Source organism: Theropithecus gelada, chromosome 1 (genome assembly GCF_003255815.1).
Source record: "Theropithecus gelada isolate Dixy chromosome 1, Tgel_1.0, whole genome shotgun sequence".
Lineage (NCBI taxonomy): Eukaryota > Metazoa > Chordata > Mammalia > Primates > Cercopithecidae > Theropithecus > Theropithecus gelada.
Window position 1 is genome coordinate 112,165,480 of NC_037668.1, and position 24,200 is coordinate 112,189,679.

The 24,200-nt window shown below is 36.4% G+C and overlaps 1 protein-coding gene across 9 annotated transcripts in view; it reads left to right on the forward strand.

Moving 5' to 3' along the window:
- PRKACB (protein kinase cAMP-activated catalytic subunit beta) overlaps positions 1-19,798 on the forward strand; it is a 165,556-nt gene extending 145,758 nt beyond the window's left edge. For all 9 annotated transcript variants that reach the window (XM_025376506.1, XM_025376477.1, XM_025376468.1 and 6 more), the window contains 2 exons: positions 1,115-1,279; positions 16,471-19,798. In XM_025376506.1, the coding sequence (XP_025232291.1) occupies positions 1,115-1,279; positions 16,471-16,596 (291 nt within the window). In that variant the 3' untranslated portion in view covers positions 16,597-19,798. The remainder of the gene's footprint in view (positions 1-1,114; positions 1,280-16,470) is intronic.
- The last annotated feature ends 4,402 nt before the right edge of the window (positions 19,799-24,200 follow it).

Here is a 24,200-nt window from a genome sequence, read left to right on the forward strand (position 1 = left end):
TAGAGAAACAAAATAAGAATGCAGAGAGTTCGGGAATGGGTCTCTTAACCCTTTAAAGTATTTTCTACAAAGGTGCTATGATCAATTTGTAGTTGAGGCTGTAATAATCCAGATATGTATACACATACATGTGTGCATACATATGTGTGTATGACAGGGAAAAGGGTGGTGGAAGGGATTTAACACAAGTTGGAAAGGATAGTGGGGAGGTGGTAGTGATGACAAAAAAGAATAAGGAGGCATAGATGCAGCTATTCTCTCATCCTTTGGTGGTACCCATTTTAATTTTTTTAGTACCCATATCAATGAAACAGTAAGAACCAGAAGTTAGGTTGGTATAGAAGAGAAGAATGTGTTTAAACAAAACAAAATGAAAAATAGACTTAGGTTTCCTATAAATGTTACTTTAACCTTATTGATTGCCAAAAATCTTCACTTATTTGGGGGTTTCCAGTTGTTTTTAAGGCTGGAGGCCAGTCTAGTATTTTTGTAAAGTCTTCACAAGTTAGTAGGTAGAAAAATGCTTTTAAACCAGTCTAAATCATTTTTAAACTGTTGCATAATAGGAGAATTATTTTTAAAAGCCAACCTCTGATAAATGAAAAATTTTTCCTATGCTGTGAAAGGCAGTGTGGGTTTTTACAACCATTTTTAGACTTCCTTTTTGATAGATCTCTTTTCAAAATGTACATACTGATTTCCTTCATATGCTGGTTCTTCTATTTATATTACAAAGTTAAATTTGTATATCTTTGAGACACAGATTTGTAATGTACGATCCAAAGAGATTGCTCTTAAAGATAGGTGAACCTTCTGATATTTTGCAAAAGTTCTGTAGGTATGCACATTTTTCTGGAGACTGCTCCATGTTCTTAAAGACATCATGACCAAAGCAAGGCCCTAAGAGAACAGGTTTAGTTCATTCACCCAAGTAATTCTCTCCTTTAGGACTACTGTGGGGACTGTAACATGTAGTTAAAAGTATGTGAAGGTCATCGCTCCATATTTTTGTTCATATAATGGCTTGTTGCCTTAAAAAAAGACTTTATGAAATCAAAACAGAAATATCATGAGTCTTAGAATGTGTGTTTTACCAAATGGTGTGTTTGTGTAGGTCCGATTCCCATCCCACTTCAGTTCAGATCTCAAGGACCTTCTACGGAATCTGCTGCAGGTGGATTTGACCAAGAGATATGGAAATCTAAAGAATGGTGTCAGTGATATAAAAACTCACAAGTGGTTTGCCACGACAGATTGGATTGCTATTTACCAGAGGAAGGTGAGACTTTCTTTTTTAATTTAAAAGCTTTTTTAAAGTTGGTGTTTAAATTATATGTGGTGGAGATATTTTCAACTTAACACATAGTTTTAATTTTTTTACCTTTTGAATTAATCTTGTGCAGGATCTAAAGTACTTTACAGCCCATAACTTAAAAATGAGTTTCCTCCTAGAATTTTTTTTTTTTTTTTTTGAGGTGGAGTCTCACTCTGTAGTCCACGCTGGAGTGCAGTGGCACAATATCGGCTCACTGCAACCTCCGCCTCCTGGGTTCAAGTGATTCTCCTGCTTCAGCCTCTCGAGTAGCTGGGACTACGGGTGCATGCCATCATACCTGGCTAATTTTTTTGTATTTTTAGTAGAGACAGGGTTTCACTATGTTGGCCAGGCTGGTGTTGAACTCCTGACCTCAAGTGATCTGCCCGCCTCAGCCTCCCAAAGAGCTGGAATTACAGGCATAAGCCACCACGCCTGGCCCTACCTAGCTTTAAAAGAAAGCATATATGCTATTTTGACCATCAACCTGAAATGTTTCCTTTGTTAAATTTTTCCTATCTATGCCTGTTACACTTCACAAAACTGTGGAAATTATATATTAGGCAGTGTCCTAAGGGTTTTCAAAACTGATGTGAAGCCACATTAGGAAGATATATAAATAAATGTAGTTGCCCATCCAGAATTGGCATGTGCCAGATATATAACAACATTTAATTGCTAGTTTCATCCCTTTTTAGTCTTCATTTTGACCTCCCTGTGGCATTTATCAGGATTACACATTTTTTTATCTAGTGTTTCCCAAACAGACCATGCTTTTTTACACTTGTGCCTGTGTAAATTTTTTTTCCTTTACTCAGAATGACTTTTCCCATTTGTGCATCTGCCATACTCTTATTTATCTTTTAAGATTTAGTTTAAATATCACCTCTGATATTTTTCTCTGATGGGTATTCTTTATTAATATCTTACATGGTCACTGTTGTTTTAAAACATTTCATTGAGAACAGGTACCATATCTTACTTTTTTTTCATATTGCTATCATCTGGAAAGAGCTTTATGCTTGGTATATGCTCACTGAATGTTTGCTCATTGACTTAAATGAGCATTGGTCTCCCTTTAGGGATGCAACTTTCTTTTATCCATTTGAAAGCTAATTTGAACATAATTCATACAAATAGGGGTTTTAATTCATGCTTTTTTGGGAGGTCAAAACAAATTATCCAAAGTTACAACTTTTTTCCTTTTAACAATTATTTATTCACATAAAATTTTTTCCAAATAGTTATCAGGTCCCTGCTTGTGTGTTAGGTATTCTGCAAGGTGCTGAGAATACAATGATGAGTAAAACCAACCTTTATTCCTGCCCATATGAAGCTTATCCTTCCAGGGGACAGGGAGATTAGTCAGATGGTCATATAAATAAATGTAGAGGTACTATACTTTGAGAAATGTGGAAATTCAGAAAAACTTTGCACCTGAGTTTTTTGAGATTTGTTTTGTTTGGTCTTTTGTTTGACTCTTTGCTTGCTAAAGGGATTCTTAGTGTTAGAAATTCAGGCAACTTGAAGGCTTGAATATGAGTATAGATCAAGTTAATCGCTGACATTATTATACCACCATAATAAAATAGAGAACAAACCCCAGCTAAACAGTAGCATATTTAAAAGAAAGTAGTATTGTTTTTTGTTTTGTTTTGTTTTGTTTTGCTACACAAGTTACCAGTATAACAGTTGTGGTAACAGTAATATATTAATTGATAGTAGTTATCATTTCACTATTGTAATAATTTGAGACATTTTAGAAAAGATTTTGCTGCACTGAATTACCTTTATCTCTCATTTTGCTTCTCAAATAATTAAAGATAATTTGCATGAATAAAGTGTTTTCATTTTGAATTATTTAATCTTTTTCTCTTTTTTTCATAAAACCAAAACTTCTAATGTTTTAGAGACTTGTCATCTTTAATAATGCTGTGCAACTACATGATTGAGTTTCCTTAAGGAGAAAAAAAATTAATGCTCTAATTAAGTATTAAAAGCACAGTTTTTCTAATTTATATATTTTACAAACGATTACAGTAACAAGCTGGGTGCCTTGGCTCACACCTGAAATCCTAACACTTTGGGAGGCCAAGGTGGGTGGATTGGTTGAGTCTCACTCAAGAGTTTGAGACCAGCCTGGGCAACATGGCAAAACCCCGTCTCCACAAAAAATACAAAAACTAGCTGGGTGTGATGGCTCATCCCTGTAGTCCCAGCTACTCGGGAGACTGAGGCAGGAGAATTGCTTGAGCCTGGGAGATTGGGGCTACAGTGAGCTGTGATTATGCCACTGCACTCCAGCCTGGGTGACAGAACAAGACCCTGTCTCAAAGAAATAAATAAATAAATAAAGATTACAAAAACAAAACAATTAAAGAATTTTAAAATGCAGCAAAAAGAAAATATAGCCAGACCAAAACAATGTGAATGCAGTACAGCCTGTCTCACAGGAGGGATCCAGAAACTCTCTGTTAAGTTCATGAATCATGGCTGTTAGCATTATTATCGCAAATAGATGTGTTACATAGTCAATAATAAGATTCATAGCACTTTGAAATAGATTTAGATTTCATAAAAGCTGTTTGTTTTTTATATTTTTTCTAAATTTGCTAGCATCAATGCAATACTGTATAATTAATAAAAGCAACTCCCTATAACTTCTGCTTTCAGTCTTCACAATAATCCTGTGAAATAAGTGATACCATTTCCCCATTTTACTGATGTGGAAATCAGCTCAGAGAGGTTAACTAATTTAAACATAATCATGCAGCTGCTAAGTAATACCTATATTTGATCCCAGGTTCTTCAGATTCTCAATTCCAGGTCACATTATCCCTTTAAAGTCCTTTTGGTATGATTCTTAAAATCAAACTCCAAACCACTAAACAATAAATTGTTTCACAAGATTTTCATGAATTTTAGATGTATCATCTTCTTAACTTTTATGCTTTGAGCATTTTGGGAGTAGGAAGACTGTCTCAGAAGGCAGCAAAAAAAGAGAAGGAACTGTGGGGTTAGGTAGACATTGATCTGAATCCCTGATCAACCAATCATTAGCAGTATGATCATGAACAAATGATTTAACCTCTCTAAAGCATCAGTTTTAGCACCCTTAAATTTTGAATTTGGATAGAGAATACAAAAGGAAGAGTAGTTTGGTGAGAAAGATTAGATAGATTGGCCCAGCCTCCATTTTCCTTTCTGGTTGAGATATGTTTCATATACTTATAACCAGGTAATTTATCAAGCAAATGAATTTGAAATTATCGTAATTCCACCATCCAAATAGAACCTAGTATTTGGCATATGTCTTTTTACTTTTTTTTCCTATGCTCTTCATCACTGCAGTCCAGTCCTGTGAGCTCAGTAGCCAATTAAGATCTACCTCCTCCAACCCTGCACTTGACCCTTTCCTTCAGTCTCTTATATCACAGTTGCTACATACTACATAATTACATCTGAGTGACTTACTGCCATATTTTACAATCGTTTTAAAACAGGCCAGGTGCAGTGGCTCACACCTGTAATCCCATCAGTTTAGGAAGCCACAGTAGGAGGATCACTTGAGCCAGGAGTTCAAGACCAGGTGGGCAACATAGTGAGACGTCATCTCTTCAGAAAATAAAAAAGAATTAGCCAGGTGTGGTGGCACACACTAGGTCCCAGCTACTCTGGAGGCTGAGGCAGGAGGATCACTTAAGCCCAAGAGGTCAAGGCTGCAGTGAGCCATGATCATGCCACTGCACTCCAGCCTGGGCTACAGAGCTGAGACCCTGTCTCTAAAAGAAGAAAAAATATCCTACTCCACAATAAGTATGTCTATTGAACTTGTATTTTCTTTCAGTGCTTTCTGAACTCTAACTTATTTTTTGTTCTTGTATAATAATTAACCAGTTTTGCCCTCCATATTTATTGAATAATTCTTATTTGGCCTCTTATCTGAAATTCTACCTTTACTAATGTTAAATTAATATATACATCTGTCTATTTCTGAACTTTTTTATTTTTATTGATGCATACTATTTTTATATATTCATGAAGTACATGTTATATTTTAATAGATGCATAGTATGTGTAGTGACCAAAGCTGGGTATTAGAATATCCAGTACCTTGATCGTTTATTATTTCTTTTTGTTGGGAACATTTCAAATTTTCTGTTCCAGTTACTTTGAAATATACAACATATTGTTGTGAAATATACAATATAACCACCCTGCTGTGCTATCAAATGCTAGAACTTATTCCTTCTGTCTAACTGTATGTTTGTTCTCAGTACCTTAGTCCTCTTCATCCCTTCCCCCAACACACATCCTTCCCAGCCTCTGGTAGCTGTCTTTCTATACTTTGCTTCTAAGAGATCAACTTTTTTAGGCTCCACATATAAGTAAGAGCATGTGATATTGTCTTTCCATGCCTGGCTGATTTCACTTTACAGAATGATCTGTTTCCATCCATGTTGCTACAAATGACAAGATTTCATTCTTTTTTTACAGCCAAATAGTATTCCTATATATATTACATTTTCTTTACCCATTCATCTGTTGAAGGACACTTAGGTTGATTCCATATCTTTGCTGTTATGCATAGTGCTGCAATAAACATGAGGATTCAGGTATTGCTTTGATATACTGATTTCCTTTGGATTAGTGGAACTGCTGAATTGTATGATAGTTTTATTTTTAGATGTTTGAAAAATCTCTATGCTGTTTTCCATAGTGGCTGTACTAACTTACCTTTCTACCAACAGTGTATAAGAATTCCCTTTTCTCTACATCCCTTCCAGCACTTGGTATTTTTTGTCTTTTTGATAATAGCCATTCCTCCCGGTATGATGATATCTCACTGTGGTTTTGATTTGCATTTCCCTGATGATTAATGGTGTTGAGCGTTTTTTCATGTAGTGGTTGGCCATTGTAAGTCTGGTTTTGAGAAATGTGTACACATATCCTTTACCCATTTTAATTAGATTATTTATTTTTGGCTATTGAATTATTGGAGTTCCTTGTATATTCTGGATATTAGTCCCTTCTTGGATGAATAGTTTGCAAATAGTTTCTCCCATTCAACAGGTTGTCTCTTTACTCTTTTGATTGTCTCCTTTGCTCTGCAAAAACTTTTAATTTAATATAGCCCCATGTGCCTATTTTTGTTTTTATTGCTTGTGCTTTTCAGGACTTAGCCATAAACTCTTTTTTGTTCGTTAGGTTTTTTTGTTTATTTATTTATTTATTTATGAGTTGGAGTTTCGCTCTTGTTGCCCAGGCTAGAGTGCAATGGCACGATCTCAGCTCACTGCACCCTCCACCTCCTGGGTTCAAGTGATTCTCCTGCCTCAGCCTCCCAAGTAGCTGGGATTACAGGTGCCCACAACCATGTCCAGCTAATTTTTTTATTTTTAGTAGAGACAGGGTTTCACCATGTTGGTCAGGCTGGTCTCAAACTCCTGACCTGCCTCAGCCTCCCAAAGTGCTGGGATTACAGGTGTGAGCCACCGTGCCCCACCCATAAAATCTTTAACTAGACCAATGTTCTAGAGCATTTCCCCTGTGTTTTCTTCTAGTATTGTTATGGTTTGGGGCTTTATTTTTAAGTACTTAATTCATTTTGAGTTGACTTGGGGATATGGTGAGAGAGAGGGGTCTAGTTTCAGTCTTCTGCATATGGATATCCAGTTTTTCCAGCACCATGTATTGAAGAGAGTGTCCTTTCCCCACTGTATGTTCTTGATGCCTTTGTCAAAAATCAGTTAATTGTAATACGTGGGTTTATTTCCGGGTTCTCTATTCTGTTCCATGGGTCTCTGTGTCTGTTTTTATATCACTACCATGCTGTTTTAGTTACTATAGCTTTGTAGTATATTTTGAAGTCAGGTAGCATGATGCCTCCAGCGTTGCTCTTTTTGCTGTGGATTCCTTTGGCTATTCAGGCTCTTGTGTGGTTCCATACAAATTTTAGGATTTTTTTTCTATTTCTGTGAAGACTATCGTTGGTATTTTGATAGGAATTGCATTGAATCTGTAAATTGCTTTGCATAGTTGATCATTTTAATATATTTATTTTTCTGATTCATGACCATGGAATGTCTTTCCATTTGTTTCTGTCCTTTTTAATTTCTTTCATCAGTGTTTTGTAGTTTTTCTTGTAGAGGTCTTTCAATTTCTTGGTTAAATTTATTCCTATCTATTTTATTTTATTTTGTTTTGTTTTTTTGTAGCTATTATAAATGGAATTATATTCCTGATTTCTTTCTTGGCTAGATTATTATTGGTGTATGGAAATGTCACTGATTTTGTATGTTCATTTTGTATTCTGCACCTTTACTTAATTTGTTTATCAGTTCTAAGAATATTCTGGTGGAGTCTTTAGGTTTTTCTGTATGTAAGATTGTCATCTGAAAGGAGGGGCAGTTTGGCTTTTTCATTTTCTATTTAGATGCCTTGTATTTCTTTCTCTTCCCTGATTGATCTGGCTAGGACTTCCATTACTATGTTGATTAGGAGTGGTGAAAGTGGACTTTGTTGTCTTGGTCCCATTCTTAGAGGAAAGTCTTTCAACTTTTCCTCATTCAATATGTTAGCTGTGAATTTGTCACATATGATCTTTATTATGTTGAGGAATGCCTCTTCTATGCCTAATTTGTTGAGAGTTTTTGTCAGGAGGGGATGTTGGCTTTCATCTAATGCTTTTTTATGCATCTATTAAGATAATCATATGATTTTTCTTGTTCATTCTACTAAAGTGATGTATCATGTTAATTGATTTGCATATATTGATCCATCCTTGCATCCCTGAGATAAATCCCACTTGATCATGTTATATTATATATTTGTTGTGTTATTGGATTTTTGTTTGCTAGTATTTTGTTAAAAATTTTTGTGTCTATATTTGTCAGAGGTGTTGGTCTGTAGTGTTCTTTTTTTTGTTGTTCACTTGTCTGGTTTTGTATCAGAGTACTGCTGGCCTCGTAGAATAAGTTAAGAAGAATTCTCTCTTCTTTAATTTTTTGGAATAATTTGAGATGAATTGATGCTAATTCTTCTTTATAAAGTTGATAAAATTGAACAGTAAAGCCATGCAGCCCTGGGCTTTTCTTTAATGTTTGATGGTAATCTTTTTATTACATATTCAATCTGTTCCTCATTATTGGTCTGTTCAGATTTTCTATTTCTTTCTGGTTCAGTCTATTTCTATTTCTTATAGGTTGTATGTGTCCAAGAATGTATCTATTTCCTCTAGGTTTTCCAGTTAGTTAGCATATAGTTGCTCATGATAGTCTCCAATGATCTCCTGTATTTCTGTGGTGTCAGTTGTAACATATTTTTCGTTTCTGATTTTGTTAACTTGGATCTTCTCTCTTTTTTTCTTGGTTAGTCTAGCTAGCAGTTTATCAATTTTGGTTATTTTTTCAAAAAAAAAATCCCTTTCATTTTGATGATCCTTTGTATATTTTTTCTATATTTCATTTAGTTGTACTCTGATCTTTATTATTTCTTTCCTTCTACTAATTTTGTTTGGTTTGTTCTTGCTTTTCTAGTTCCTTGAGGTACATTATTAGGTTGCTTATTTGAAATCTTTATACTTTTTGGTGTTTATTGCTATAAACCTCCCCTTAGCCCTGCTTTTGTTATATTCCATAGGTTTTGGTATATTGTGTTTTCATTTTTCTTTGCTTTAAGATTTTTTTTTATTTCTTTCTTAATTTCTTCATTAGCCCAATAGTCATTCAGAAGCGTATTGTTTCATTTCCATCAATTTGTAGTTTCCAAAGTGCTTCTTGTTACTGATTTCTAGTTTTTTCCATCAGGATCTGAGAAAATACTTGATATGATTTCAAGTTTTTAAAATTTGTTGAGACTTGTTTTGTGTCCTAACATAAATGGTCTATCCTTGGGAATGTTCCATATGATTATTAGAAGAATGTGTATTCTGCAACTATTGGATAAAATGTTGTGTAAATGTCTCCTAGGTACATTTTGTTTACAGCGCAGTTTATGTCCATTTTTTTTAGTTGATTCTGTGTCTCGATAATCTGTACAATGCTGAGAATGGAGTGTTGAAGTCCTCAACTATTATTGCATTGGAGTCTGTCTCTTTCTTTAGATCTAATAATATTTGCTTTATATATCTGTGTGCTCTAGTATTGGATGCATATATATTTGAAATTGTTATATCCTTTTGCTGAATTGATCCCTTTATCATTATGTAATGACCTTCTTTGTCTCGTTTTACTGTTTTGACTTAAAGTTTCCTTTATCTGATATAAATTTAGATACTCCTGCTTGTTTTTGTTTTCCCATTGTATAAAATCTTTTTCCATCTCTTCACTTTCAATCTATCTGTGTGTTTACAGGTCAAGTGAGTTTTTTTGTAAGCAGCATATAGTTAGATCATGTTATGTTTATATATTCAGACAGTCCATATCTTTTAAGTGGATAATCTGATTTATTTACATTTATAGTTATTATTTATAGGTGAGGACTTATTCCTGTCATTTAAAAAATTGTTTTCTGGTTGCTTTGTATATCTGTCATTCCTTTCTTTCCCTCTTATTGTTTATCATTATAGTTTGGTGATTTTCTGTAATGGTAATATTTCAGTCCTTTCTCTTTCTCGTTTATGTGTCTGCCCTACCAGTGACTTTTATACTTTCTTGTTTTCATGATGGTAAATATTATTGTTTCACTTTCAGATGTAGGACTACCTTAAACATTTCCTGTAGAGCTGGTGTAGTAGGGATGATTCCCTCGGTTTTTGCTTATCTTGGAAAGACTTTTTTTCTCCTTCATTTTTGAAGAAAGGTTTCTTGGTTAGTCTAGCAGTTTATCTTTGGTGGCAGGGTTTGTTTTTTCTTTTAGCACTTTGAATATATCATCCCTTTCTCTCCTGACCTGCAGGGTTTCCCCTGAGAAATCCACATTAGTCTGATGGAGTTTCCCTTATATGTGACTTGATGTTTTCCTCTTGCTGTTTTTAGATTTCTGTCTTGTCTTTGACTTTTGACAATTTCAGTACAGCATGTCTTGGAAAAGACCTTGTTGGATTCTGTCTATTTGATCTTTGAGCTTCCTGTATCTGGCTTTCTAAATCTCTTAAAAGAACTGGGAAGTTTTCAGCTATTATTAAATTAAATGAGTTTTTCTGTCTTTACCCATCACTTTACCTTCTGGAAAACCCCAAATTTGAATATTTCATTGCTTTAAGGTGTCCCCTATATCGTGTATGCTTTGTTCATTCATTTTTATCTTTTTTCTTTTTTGGCGGGTATGTCTGAATTATTTCAAAAACCTGTCCTTAGTTCTTCTCCTTGATCTAGTCTGTTGTCAAAGCTCTCAGTTGTATTTTTTATTTCATTCATTGAATTCCTCAGTTCTGGGATGGATCTGTTTGGTTCTTTTTTTTTTTTTTTTTTTTTGAAATGGAGTCTCGCTATGTCACCCAGGCTGGAGTGCAGTGGCATGATCTCGACTCACTGCAAGCTCCGCCTCCCGGGTTCACACCATTCTCCTGCCTCAGTCTCCCAAGTAGCTGGGACTACAGGTACCCGCCACCATGCCTGGCTAATTTTTTGTTTTTTTAGTAGAGACGGGGTTTCACCGTGTTAGCCAGGATGGTCTCCATCTCCTGACCTCATGATCCGCCCGCTTCGGCCTCCCAAAGTGCTGGGATTACAAGCGTGAGCCACTGCGCCTGGCCTGTTTGGTTCTTTTTTATGCTATCTATCTCTTTGTTGAATTTCTCACTCATATCCTGAATTGTTTTCCTGATTTCTTTGTATTGTTTGTCTGTGTTCTCTTATATCTCACTGAGCTTCTTTAATACCATTATTTTGAATTCTTTTTCAGACATTTCATCATTTTTTGTTTAATTAGAATCTGTTGCTGGAGAATTATATTCTTTTGGAGGTGTCATATTTCTTGCTTTTTCATGTTTCTTGTATACTTACATTGACATCTCCACATCTGGCGTAACAGTCATTTCCTCCAGTTTTTAGGATTGGCTTTGGTAGGGTAAGACTTTTTTCTGTAGATGTATCATCATGTTGGTTTGTTGGGCAGTTTAGCTTTTATTCTGGGTGCATGCAGTAGTGTAGTCTCTATGATTTCTTCAGCTGTAATTAGCATCAGTGGGTGTCTGTGATTTCCTCAGTGGCTTAGGCAGCATTGTTAGTGGAGCCTGTGGTGAGGCTTCGCTGGGGACAGGGACACCAGGCATCCTGATCCTCAGGCCCCAGTGGTGGTAGCAGCAGGCCAAGCATACCCGCCTTTGGTCCCCTGGTGGCCATAGACTGGCATCAATTTTAGCAGGTCCACGAGGGCCAATGCTTAGGCCTCCATGTGGCTTGCTCAGGTACCAGTAGTGGCAGTGGTAGACTGGGCAGATGGATGAGACCTTAGTCTCCCGTGCAGCATGTGTGGCATAAGCAATCGTAGCAGTGATGACAGGCCAACCCTCAGGCTCCCAGGCAGTCCACACTGCTGCTAGTGATGGTAGCAACAGACTGGACAAGCCAGGCCCTAAACCCTCAGGTGGCATATGTGGGTAAGTGCCAGCAGTGGTAGTGGTGGCAGACTGGGCAGGCCCAGCCTCAGGCCAGTAGTGGGTGGGGCAGGGCAATCCCCAGGCCCTCAGATGGCATACTTGAGCATTGGGGTTGCAGTGCCAGGCAGTGCAGGCATATACTCAGGACCCTCAATGGTGCACATGGGCACAGGCTGTGTTGGACCAAGTGAGGCAATCCCCAGGCCCTCAAACAATGTGTTTGAGTGCAGGCAGTCGGTGGTTTGGTTCTGTTGTTAGACCCCCTGATGGTGCATGTGCATGCCGGAAGCAGCAAGCAGAGTGGATGGATCCCCAAGCCTCCAGACAGTGCACTCAGTCACTGTGGGAGGTGCCACCAGGCAGGGAAGGCCTGTCCCCAGGCTCCTCTGTTGTACCTGTGGGTGCAGGCTGTGGTGAACAGGTCTGTCTTTGGGCCACTGGACAGCAGTTTTGATGCCAGTGGCTGATGACCTGAGTCTTTTGTCATGCTTCCTGATCATATGTATGTGTTCCCAGAGTGATAGACAGAGGGGGCCACTTCCCAAGCCCCTCAGGTTGTGTGCTGGGGCACTGAGAGGGGTGGCACTTAAAGGGACAGGCCTGTCCTCAGACTCCCATTGGTGTACACAGATACAGACTCTGGTAGGCAGGGAAGGACTATTCCCAGGCCTCTGGATAAAATACTTGAGAGGTGGTAGGCAAAGTGAGTCTGTCCTCATGCCCCCAAATAGAATCCAGATGGGCCAGTTCCCAGGTCCACTGAAGGTGCTGCAAGTACATGGCAGCCCTGTTATGGGGGCTGGGCATTGCTATCAGTGGCAGTGGCCCCAGGCGGGTGGCTCTCAGGCTCTGGGGAGTGTATGCTTTGGCTTCCTTTGCCCCAGAAACAGCCTTCCCTAGTGTGCTGCCCTGCCTGTTCTTTGGAGTATAGGACACTGTGTGGGCTAGAGTGCTGGGGACCCAGCCGCACCATTGGGGCCCCCGTGGTGGACGTGGGGCGCTGTCAGTTGGGCTCCAGGTTGTATAGAGATGCATACCATCTAATGGTAATTGGCTTCTCAAAGTGGCACTGTGCTTCAGCTTCTTGGGTCCTGGGAATGGGTGTGGGACCTGGAACAAACTCCCTCTCTGGAACAAGGCTGTTGTGTGAACTCCAGGCAGGTCCCTATACTTGTCTCAGAATTCACAAGGGTTGTGGGGATCTTACATGGCTAGGATTGCAAGTCTGTGGTGGAAACGTGGACCACTGGGGATCTCTCAGTTACCCTTTCCCCGCACTGGAGAACCTCTTCTGGCTCCCAGCTGGTCCCAGCCAGGCCAGCTGCTTCACTTCCTTTTGCTTCCCTGCTCCAGATGTTCCCTGTCACTTCCCTGCTAAATTTCAGTGTTCTCTCTTAGAGGCTTTATTCAACATGTAATTACTCACTGTCCTTCTTTGTGGAGGAGAGTTCTGGGTCAGCCATCTTGAAGCCCTGATCTTTATTTTTTAGTTCTTTTTGTCTGTTTTTGTACTGTATATGTCTCTGCTTTATGTAGCTTTAAAATATTTTAATATTAGGTGGGTCCAGTTTCTTCACCTTGGTTTACCCTTTCCAAATTTTCTGTTCTCTTGCCCCATATGCATTATTTTAGAGTCAAGTTAGGGAATTTATATTTCCTAGAAAATCATCCTTATCTCCTGTATGTTTTCTCTTTCTTTTTTTATTAAACTTGCCAATGGTTTATGGGGTTTTTTGTTTGTTTGTTTGGTCTCTCTAAAGATTGATTGAATTTGGGAATTAACAATAAAGTTGCATATTAATTAGGAGAGAACCTGAATCTTGAGAAGTTGCCATTATGAACATGTTGCTTCTGCATTTACTCAAACATCTTTTGTCATTCAGTAAAGTTTTAGAGACTCCCCCGCTTCCTCCATATAGGAAGGAATTTATGTCTTAAAGTTATTGCTTAAATTTTTATTTTGGTTGCTATTATTAATGTGTTTGCTTTCCCATTATAGTAGGATATGGGCAAAACATATTGTTTCTATGTTTATATTATAATTGACCATGTTACTAAATTCTGTTATTGATTTCCACATTTTTCAGTGATTCCTTTGGATTTTTATTGACAATCACAGGAGATTGGCATATCATTTTGTCTGTTCCTTTTCAGTATTTACATCTCATTTCCATTTTTGTTTTATTATACATATTAGAATGTCTAAAACAATATTTTAATGCAGTAGGGCTCTTGAGCTTTCTTGTCTTGTTCCTGCTTTGAATGGAAATGCCCAAAAATATATTTTCAGGGATCATTTCTATAGTTTGTTGCCTTTCATGTTTTGCCACCAAATATGAAGTTGGCCATTTGGCTGAGATAGGTATTCTTTATCAGATTAACAAAATATTGTTGATTTCTAATACACTGTATTTTGTCGTCTTTTTTGACATGTTAGTGTGATGAATTATATCAGGGAGACATCCTCACTTTCCTGGAATGAATACCATTTAATCATGGGGTATTAACATTTGAATATTTGCCTGAAATCTATTTGCCAAAATCTTATTAAGTGTTTTTACTTCCATAGTCATAAGTTTTATTAATCTATAGTTTATGTTTTTCTGAAGTTTGGATTATATGGGATTCGTAAAATGAGTTTAGAAAGTTTCCATCCTTTTATTCTGCAGAAAATTTAGGAACATAGAGTTATCTTATATCTATTCCTTATAAATTTTAACAAACTAATTCTTGGATATTGGTCTCTTTGAGTTTTTACTTTTTGAGTCAATTTAGGAAATTTATATTTCCAATAAAATCATCCATTTCCCTTTCTAATTATCATTGCTTATATTATCTTTATTGTTGTATTTATTGTTAATTAATGCTATTTCGAAGTATATTTTTTAGATTGCCTTGAGGCTTGTCAGCTTTATTAGTATCCTAAAGATTTATGATGTATTTGCATCTTTTCATATTTATATTTACAAATAAAATCTTCTGCCAAATGGCAATCATTTACTAATCTATTCATGTTATGTATTTAATTTTTAATAATTATTCCCAAAATGGAGTAGAACTGGACTGCCACTACTCATTTAGAGTTTATGTGCTTTTCAAAGGGCTTGACTTTTCCCAGGTAATAAACAGCTAACCTACCAACAAGTGGCACAATGTAACGTACAGGTTATAGTAATGGACAAATTGATTGACAGCCAAATCTTGATTATCAATGAAACAGATGTAAGGATCCCTGGATAATTTACAAATAAGAATAATAGAGTACTTTAACCATTTGTTTTCTTATCTTCTCAACTATTATAACTATGCACAGCGGTGCAAAAATCATACTAAATATGAATAGTTTTCATTGTCTTCTTTATTCTCTGATACATCTGCAAATGCATCAGGGAAGAAAAAAGGCCGAAGAAAGAAGTGGCCTGAACAACTCAAACTGTACAATCATTTTCTACATGTGATTGCCCCAATAGGTCTGTTATTCTAAATTGCTGGCTGGCTAGACATGAAGCAACTGTCTGCTTATGTCATTCTTCTGGACAGTGCAAAACAGCAGTCCCCAAAGCAGGGCATGCAAGGCAACCAGCTCTCAAACAAAAAGATAATATTAGAAGTCCCATTCCTGCTTATTTTTACCTTATTCTTTTTCAATACCTTAGTGTGTGTGTATATCTTAGTATAGTCATGCATCTAAATAATTTGTAAGTAAATAACCATGTATATTGATTATGTATACTAGAAAATGTTTTACTGAAAGAGATATAAATTAAAAACCCTTGGAGAGCTCTGGGCCAGAAGTGGAGAATCATGAATTTGAAAGCTGCTTTAGCCGCTTATCCATCATGTGAATTTGGTCGACTCTTTTATAATCTGTAAAATGGGAGTAAGAACACCTGTCCTTCCTTCCTCACAGTGTTGTATTGAGAACAAAATAAAGCGACTGTAATTGTTTGTAAATTCTCTAAAGGCTGTGCAGATTATGATTTTTTTTAACTTTTAAAATCTTTTCCTCAAACGTATTCAGTACCCACATTTAATCTTTATGGAAGACCATATTCAAAGTAGTGGGAAGACATTTTACTTTTAGGATCAAAGGAGAAAAATGTTTAAAGTTTAACAATTCTCTAATTCTAAAAGAGATATGTTTCTTTCCAACCTCTCAGAAAGTTTTGATGGCCAGATATTTTAAACAAAACAAACTTGGGAATTAAAAAAGGAAAGCAATTAAAAGTAAGTCTGAGATTTATCTGTAACTTCAGGAGAAAAGAATTTTTACAAAAGGAATAGGAAAAGATAAGGTCTTAAAAACAAGGAACTAAACATTAAGACTTAAGTTTTGTAACCTTAGGAGCCAGGATTTTGATGCCAACAGTTAATTATCCCAGAAATTTCGTAAGTATTTTGTTGACCTGCATACTTCCTTGAATCAAAATGTTGAGGTTAATAGCTAACCTACTGTTTGCTGCTGCTTCTAGCCCTATTACATTTTAGGAACCTAATGGCATCTAAGGATTCCACCATGTAATAACAGTGGGAATTTATTTTTCTTGGTGTTTGGAAACTCTCAGGAATTTTTTTTTCTTTTTTCTTATTTTTCTTTCTCGGTCAATTATAGGTTGAAGCTCCATTCATACCAAAGTTTAGAGGCTCTGGAGATACCAGCAACTTTGATGACTATGAAGAAGAAGATATCCGTGTCTCTATAACAGAAAAATGTGCAAAAGAATTTGGTGAATTTTAAAGAGGAACAAGATGACATCCGAGCTCACACTCAGTGTTTACGCTCTGTTGAGAGATAAGGTAGAGCTGAGACCGTCCTTGTTGAAGCAGTTACCTAGTTCCTTCATTCCAACGACTGAGTGAGGTCTTTATTGCCATCATCCCGTGTGTGCACTCTGCATCCACCTATGTAACAAGGCACCGCTAAGCAAGCATTGTCTGTGCCATAACACAGTACTAGACCACTTTCTTACTTATCTTTGGGTTGTCTTTCTCCTCTCCTACATCCATTTCTTCCTTTTCCAGTTTCATTGGTTTTCTCTAAACAGTGCTCCATTTTATTTTGTTGGTGTTTCAGATGGGCAGTGTTATGGCTACGTGGTACTTGAAGGGAAGGATAAGTGTTGCTTTTAGTAGTTCTTGCCAATATTGTTGTTGGTCAATGGCTTGAAGATAAACTTTCTAATAATTATTTTTACTTTGAGTAGCTCAGACTCAGTTTTGCCAAAACTCTTGGTAATTTTTGAAGATAGACTGTCTTATCACCAAGGAAATTTATACAAATTAAAGCTAACTTTCTTGGAATTCACTATTCCGGCAGTAAATTTTGGTAGACTAATACAGTACAGCTAGACCCAGAAATTTGGATGGCTGTAGATCAGAGGTTCTAGTTCCCTTTCCCTCCTTCTATATCCTCCTCCCCTTGAGTAATGAAGTGACCAGCCTGTGTAGTGTGACAAATGTGTCACTTTCAGCAGGAAAAACTAATGATATGGATCATCACCCAGATTCTCTCACTTGGTACCAGCATTTCTGTAGGTATTAGAGAAGAGTTCTAAGTTTTCTAAACCTTAACTGTTCCTTAAGGATTTTAGCCAGTATTTTAATAGAACATGGTTAATGAAAGTGACAAATTTTACAGTTTCTCTAATAGTCCTCATCATAAGCTTTTTAAATGAAAATAAGCAAACTAAAAAGAACATTGGTTTGGATAAATACTTACACTTTGCAAAGTCAAAAAATGGCTTGGTTATTGAAAACATTATAGAGGTATTCATATTTAAATGAGGGTTTACGTTTGTTTTGTTCTGTAACCCTTAAAAAGAAGTTGTTTCCAGCTAATTATTCTGGTATACTATATTTGTGAGCTTAGGGTAGGGGCACTGCTGCAACTTCTGCTTTCATCCCATGCCTCATCAATGAGGAAAGGGAACAAAGTGTGTAAAACTGCCACAATTGTATTTTAATTTTGAGGTATGATATTTTCAGATATTTCATAATTTCCAACCTCTTTTCTGTCAGTAAACAGAATGTCTGATCGATCATGCAGATACAATTTTGGTATTTGAGAGGTTAGTTTTTTTTCTACACTTTTTTTTGCCAACTGACTTAACAACATTGCTGTCAGGTGGAAATTTCAAGCACTTTTGCACATTTAGTTCAGTGTTTGTTGAGAATCCATGGCTTAACCCAGTTGTTTTTCTGGTTTTTTTCTTTACTTTTAATTTTCCCCATCTGATTTTATCTCTGCGTTTCAGTGACCTACCTTAAAACAACACACAAGAAGGGTTAAACTGGGTTCATTTTAATGATCAATTTACATGCATATAAAATTTGTTGTTTTTAATCAAGCTGATCTTAATGTATATATCATTCCATTTGCTTTATTATCGGTGCAGGTAGGTCACTCACACCACTTCTTTTCATCTGTACCACACCCTTGTAAAACCTTTGAAGACATAAAAAAATCCTGTCTGAGATGTTCTTTCTACCAATCTATATGTCTTTCGGTTATCAAGTGTTTCTGCATGGTAATGTCACGTAAATGCTGATATTGATTTCACTGGTCCATCTATATTTAAAACGTGCAAGAAAAAAATTAAAATACTCTGCTCTAGCAAGTTTTATGTAACAAAGACATATCGTCATGTTAATAAATTTAAAACATCATTTGTATAAAATATTTTAATTTTCTTGTATTTCATTTAGACCCAAGAACATGCTGACCAATGTATTCTATATGTAAACTACAAATTCTATGGTAGCTTTGTTGTATATTATTGTAAAATTATTTTAATAAGTCATGGGGATGACAATTTGATTATTACAATTTAGTTTTCAGTAATCAAAAAGATTTCTATGAATTCTAAAAAAAATATTTTTTTCTATGAAATTACTAGTGCCCAGCTGTAGAATCTACCTTAGGTAGATGACCCCTAGACATACATTGGTTTTGAGGGCTATTCAGCCATTCCATTTTACTCTCTATTTAAAGGCCGTGAGCAAGCTTATCATGAGCGAATACGTCAAGGGAGTCAATTTCTGACCAATCAAGTACTCTAAATTAGAATATTTTTAAGGTATGTAGAATTCCCAGTTTCAGCCACAATTTAGCCAAGAACAAGATATAAACTTGAATAAGAAATAAGTAGCATAAATCAGTATTTAACCTCAAATTACATTATTTGAAACAGAAGATACTATGTTATGCTCAGTAAATAATTAAGAGATGGCATTGTATGAGAAGGAGCCCTAGACTGAAAGTCAAGACATCTGAATTTCAGGCTGGAAAACTATCAGTATGATCTCAGCCTCAGTTCTCTTGTCTGTAAAATAGAAGAACTGGATTAGGCAGTTTGTAAAATTCCTCCTAACTTTCACAGTTGATGACAAGATTGTCTTTTCATCTGAAATTTTGAAGGGTATGTTGCTTTGAAGTAAGTCTTAGTAAGGCAATATATTTTAGGGCATCTTTCTTCTTATCTCTGACAGTGTTCTTAAAATTATTTGAATATCATAAGAACTTGGTGTCTGTCCTAATTCCTTTCTCATTCACTGATGCTGAACACCCAGTTGAATCAAACTGTCAACCTACCAAAAAAGATACTGTGGCTTATGGGTATTGCTGTCTCATTCTTGGTATATTCTTGTGTTAACTGCCCATTGGCCTGAAAATACTCATTGTAAGCCTGAAAAAAAAAATTTCTTTCCCACTGTTTTTTCTGCTTGTTGTAAGAATCAAATGAAATAATGTATGTGAAAGCACCTTGTAAACTGTAACCTATCAATGTAAAATGTTAAGGTGTGTTGTTATTTCATTAATTACTTCTTTGTTTAGAATGGAATTTCCTATGCACTACTGTAGCTAGGAAATGCTGACAACAACTGTGTTTTTTAATTAATCAATAACTGCAAAATTAAAGTACCTTCAATGGATAAGACAATTGATTGAGTCTTGAATTCCACTTGGTGCCCTCATCTCCTGATTTATTTTCTGCTGATACAAGAGATGCTTATAGATTCCTAGTTTTTATGTGTTTGGGTTGGTTTCTGGGTGGTGGGAGCAGAGCAAATTGGGGAGGAATATATCCACCAGTCTACTCACACTGGATGTTTACTAAGAAACTGCTAGATTCATTTAATAGTTTCTCAAAAGTGTTTCTACTTCCTTCTCCTTTCTTATATTGGTTCAGATTATCCCTAACATAATGTTCTAAATATTCATATTTAAAGGATTTGATACTTCAAGAGTGCTCATCCTTCTATTGTAACAATGAACTATTAATTTCTAAATTTTTCTTCAGGAGTGTTTTTGAGCTTCACATTACCTCTTTTCATTTTAGACAGGTTAATTAGTGTGTATTTCCATAGTTGTCTTTTACTTCAAGAAATAATCATTTCTTTAGATAATTATTTTAATGGCTTGCCATTTTGTATGATTGTTCTTGCAAACATTTCTATTTATGCATTTTATAACATGGAGCTTACTATTTTTATGCCAGTGCTTGCTTCATTTTATCATTATCAGGGCTTAATATAAATGCAGTTTTCTCATTTCCTTGTAAAACTAATTACAGAAATCTAGGTATGTCTTTACTGAAGAACTCCCATCATTTGAAATCTATTTAGCTGTAAATTTTCTCTTGTGCACAAATACTGGATATGAAGTTAAGTACTTATTTTCATTTAAGCTTTTCTGAAGATTTTCCGTATGCTTATTTAACAGCCTTTATGCCTGGTGTAATGGCCTGGATTGTGAACTGTGAACAAAATTCGTATTGAAATTCTAACCACTAGTACCTCAGCATGTGATTGTTTTAGGAGGTAAGGCCTTTAAAGAGGTAATTAAAGTAAAATGAGGTCATATGGGTGGGACTTCATCCAAGATGATTGATGTCCTCATAAGAAGCACACAGACAAAGGGAGGACCACATAAAGACATAGGAAGAAGATGACCATCTATAGGACAAGGACAGAGGCCTCAGAAGCTGACTCTGCCAACATCTTGACTTGGGATTTCTAAATTCCAGAATTGTGAAAAATAAATTTCAGTTGTTTAAGCTGCCCAGTCTGTGATACTTCATCATGGCAGCCATAACAAACTGTTAATAATACACCCGCTGAGCTAAGTATTTTCCTGATGAAAGACTTGCATTGATTTCCCTTTGTATGCCTAACATGTGGGCAAAACTGAATTTACCACAGGCAAAAAAAAAAAAAAACCAAAAAAAAGTCAGTGTGGTCACAAACCTCTGCACCTGCTGTCTTATTTCTATTCTTCCTGGAATATAAGCAGGAAATAGGAAACAGTAGCCACTGAGATACTGAGAGTAAGGGAAAGCATCAGTAACTCAAACCACTACTAACTCCTGGTCAGACTTACCCATGGAAGGATAGCCTTCCTCTTGAAGCCGTGCTAATGTAACATAAAATTAAGCACACCAGATTCATTGAGTTTACAGTCTCTGCTCATCTTTTAGTGGTGATACTAACAAAGAAATGACCAAAAGGAAAGTGGGAGTGCAAATAAATTGTTAATGAGAATACCCCAGCTAGTTCTTCCTCTCCTGATTATTCAGGGGTTAGTAATGCTCACAGCAAATGACGACCTTAATGTATTAGTTTTCTACTGCTGCTCTAAGAAGTCTCCACAAACTTAGTAGCTTAAAACAACATAAATTTCTTTTCTTACAGTTCAGGAGGTCTAACAACCAAAATGAGCCACACTGGGTTAAAATCAGGGTGTTGGTAAGCATGCATTTCTTTCTGGAGGCTCCAGGGAAGAAGCCATTTCCACGTCTCTTCCACCTTTTAGAGGCCACCTGCTTTCCTTGACTCGTGATGCCATTCCTCCATCTTCAAAGCCAGAAATATTGGGCCAAGTCCTTCTCATGCCTCATCACTATCACTTTCTCTTCTGCCTCCCTGTTTCACTTTAAAGACCCTTGTGATTATATTAGGCCCACCTCAGTAATCCAAGTTAATCTCCCTATTTTATTTATTTATTATTTTTTTAAATTTATTTTTATTTCAATAGGTTTTTGGAGAACAGGTGGTGTTTGGTAACACGAATAAGTTCTTCAGTGGTGATTTCTGAGATTTTGGTGCCCCCATCACCCAAGCAGTGTACACTGTACCCAGTGTGTAATCTTTTATCCCTCACCCCCTTCCCACCTTTTCCCCTGATTCCCCAAAATCTATTGTATCACTCTTATGCCTTTGTGTCCTCATTGCTTAGCTCCCAATTATGAATGAGAACATATGATGTTTGGTTTTCTATTCCTGAGTTACTTCACTTAGAATAATAGTCTCCAATCCCATCCAGGTTGCTGGGAATGCCATTAATTCATTCTTTTTTATGGCTGAGCAGTATTCCATGGTATATATAAAACACATTTTCTTTACTAATTCATTGGTGGGCCTTTGGACTGGTTCTATATTTTTGCGAATTGTGCTGCTATAAACGTGCATGTGCAAGCATCTTTTTCATATGACTTCTTTTCCTCTGGTAGATACCCAGGAATGGGATTGCTGGATCAAATGGTAGATCTACTTTCAGTTCTTTAAGGAATCGCCACACTGTTTTTCATAGTGGTTGTACTAGTTTACATTCCCACTAAGAGTGTAAAAGTGTTCCCCTTTCACCACATCCACGCTAATGTCTGTTTTCGTTTTTGGTTTTTTGTGTTTTTTTGATTATGACCATTCTTGCAGGAGTGAGGTGGTATTGCATTGTGGTTTTCATTTGATTTCCCTGATAATTAATGATGTTGAGAATTTTTCCATATGCTTGTTGGCCATTTGTACATATTCTTTTGAGAATTGTCTATTCTTGCCCTTAGTCTACTTTTTGGTGGGATTTTGTTTTGTTTTGTTTTGTTTTGTCTTGAGACAGAGTCTCGCTCACTCACAAGCATGCCTGGCTAATTTTTGGTAATTTTAGTAGAGGCGGGGTTTCACCATATTGGCCAAGCTGGTCTTGAACTCCTGACCTCAAGTGATCCACCCGCCTCAGCCTCCCAGTGCTGGGATTACAGGTGTGAGCCACCATGCCTGGCTGGGATTGTTTGTTTTTCACCTGCTGATTTGAGTTCTTTGTAGATTCTGGATATTAGTCCTTTGTCGGATGTATAGATTGTGAAGATTTTCTCCCACTCTGTGGGGTTGCCTGTTAACTCTGCTGATTGTTTCCTTTGCTGTGCAGAAGCTTTTTAGTTTAATTAAGTCCCATCTAATTATCTTCATTTTTGTTACATTTACCTTTGGGTTCTTGGTCATGAAGTCTTTGCCTAAGCCAATGTCTGGAAGAGTTTTACCGATGTAATCTTCTGGAGTCTTTATAGTTTCAAGTCTCAGATTTAAGTCTTTATTCCATCTTGAGTTGATTGTTGTATAAGGTGAGAGATGAGGATCCAGTTTCATTCTTCTACACGTGGCTTGCCAATTATCCCAGCACCATTTGTTAAATAGGGTGTCCTTTCTTTCACTTTGTTTTTCTTTGCTTTGTCGAAGATCAGTTGGGTACAAATGCTTGGTTTTATCTCTGGGTTCTCTGTTCTCTTCCATTGGTCTATGTGCTTATTTTTATACCATTACCATGTTGGTACTGGTTTTATAAACTTCTTAATAATAATATGACTGGTACTTATTTTTTTATCTGAAGCATATTTGTTTGGCTCTCTATTCATCATTACCTCTGTAACAAAGCTATTCTATTAATACATTTTCTCAGTTGAAATACCAAGAATGGTTTTTATTTTCCTGACTGGACAACGAATTGTTATTTCCATTTTTACCACTCCCTTCTACATTGTACTGAATAATCCTAGGCATCACTCTATGAGAAGGAACAACAATGGTAAAATGAAGACCATTCCAAATAAAAGAGAACATTTTCTACCAATAGATTCTCATTAAGGAATTCCAAAATTCTACTTTAGGAAAACGGAAAATGGTCCCGCAAAGAAGAAACAGCCTCAGGGAAATCTGAAGGAAAGAAATAAAAAGAGAGAAAACCCCCAAATAAACATTATTAGGAATAAGAAGTTAGCTACAGAATAGCTTGTAAAACTTAGAAGAGAATTCTGGTCAGGTTAAAACTTTAAAGACACAAACCCATCCTTTCCTCCCTCCACTGTCCTTCCCCAAACACGCTAATACAATAACAGAGCATGTTTTAAAATGTCTTTAATGACATACATTGCACTCAGAACAAGATAAACGTCTCCAGACACCAGACACAGAATGAAAATGGTGTTAAGTGGTGGCTGAAGTCACAGACACTAATACACAGAAAAGGCTTTTATTATAGTGAGATAATCATAGCAAATGCAAAAGAAAAAGAGA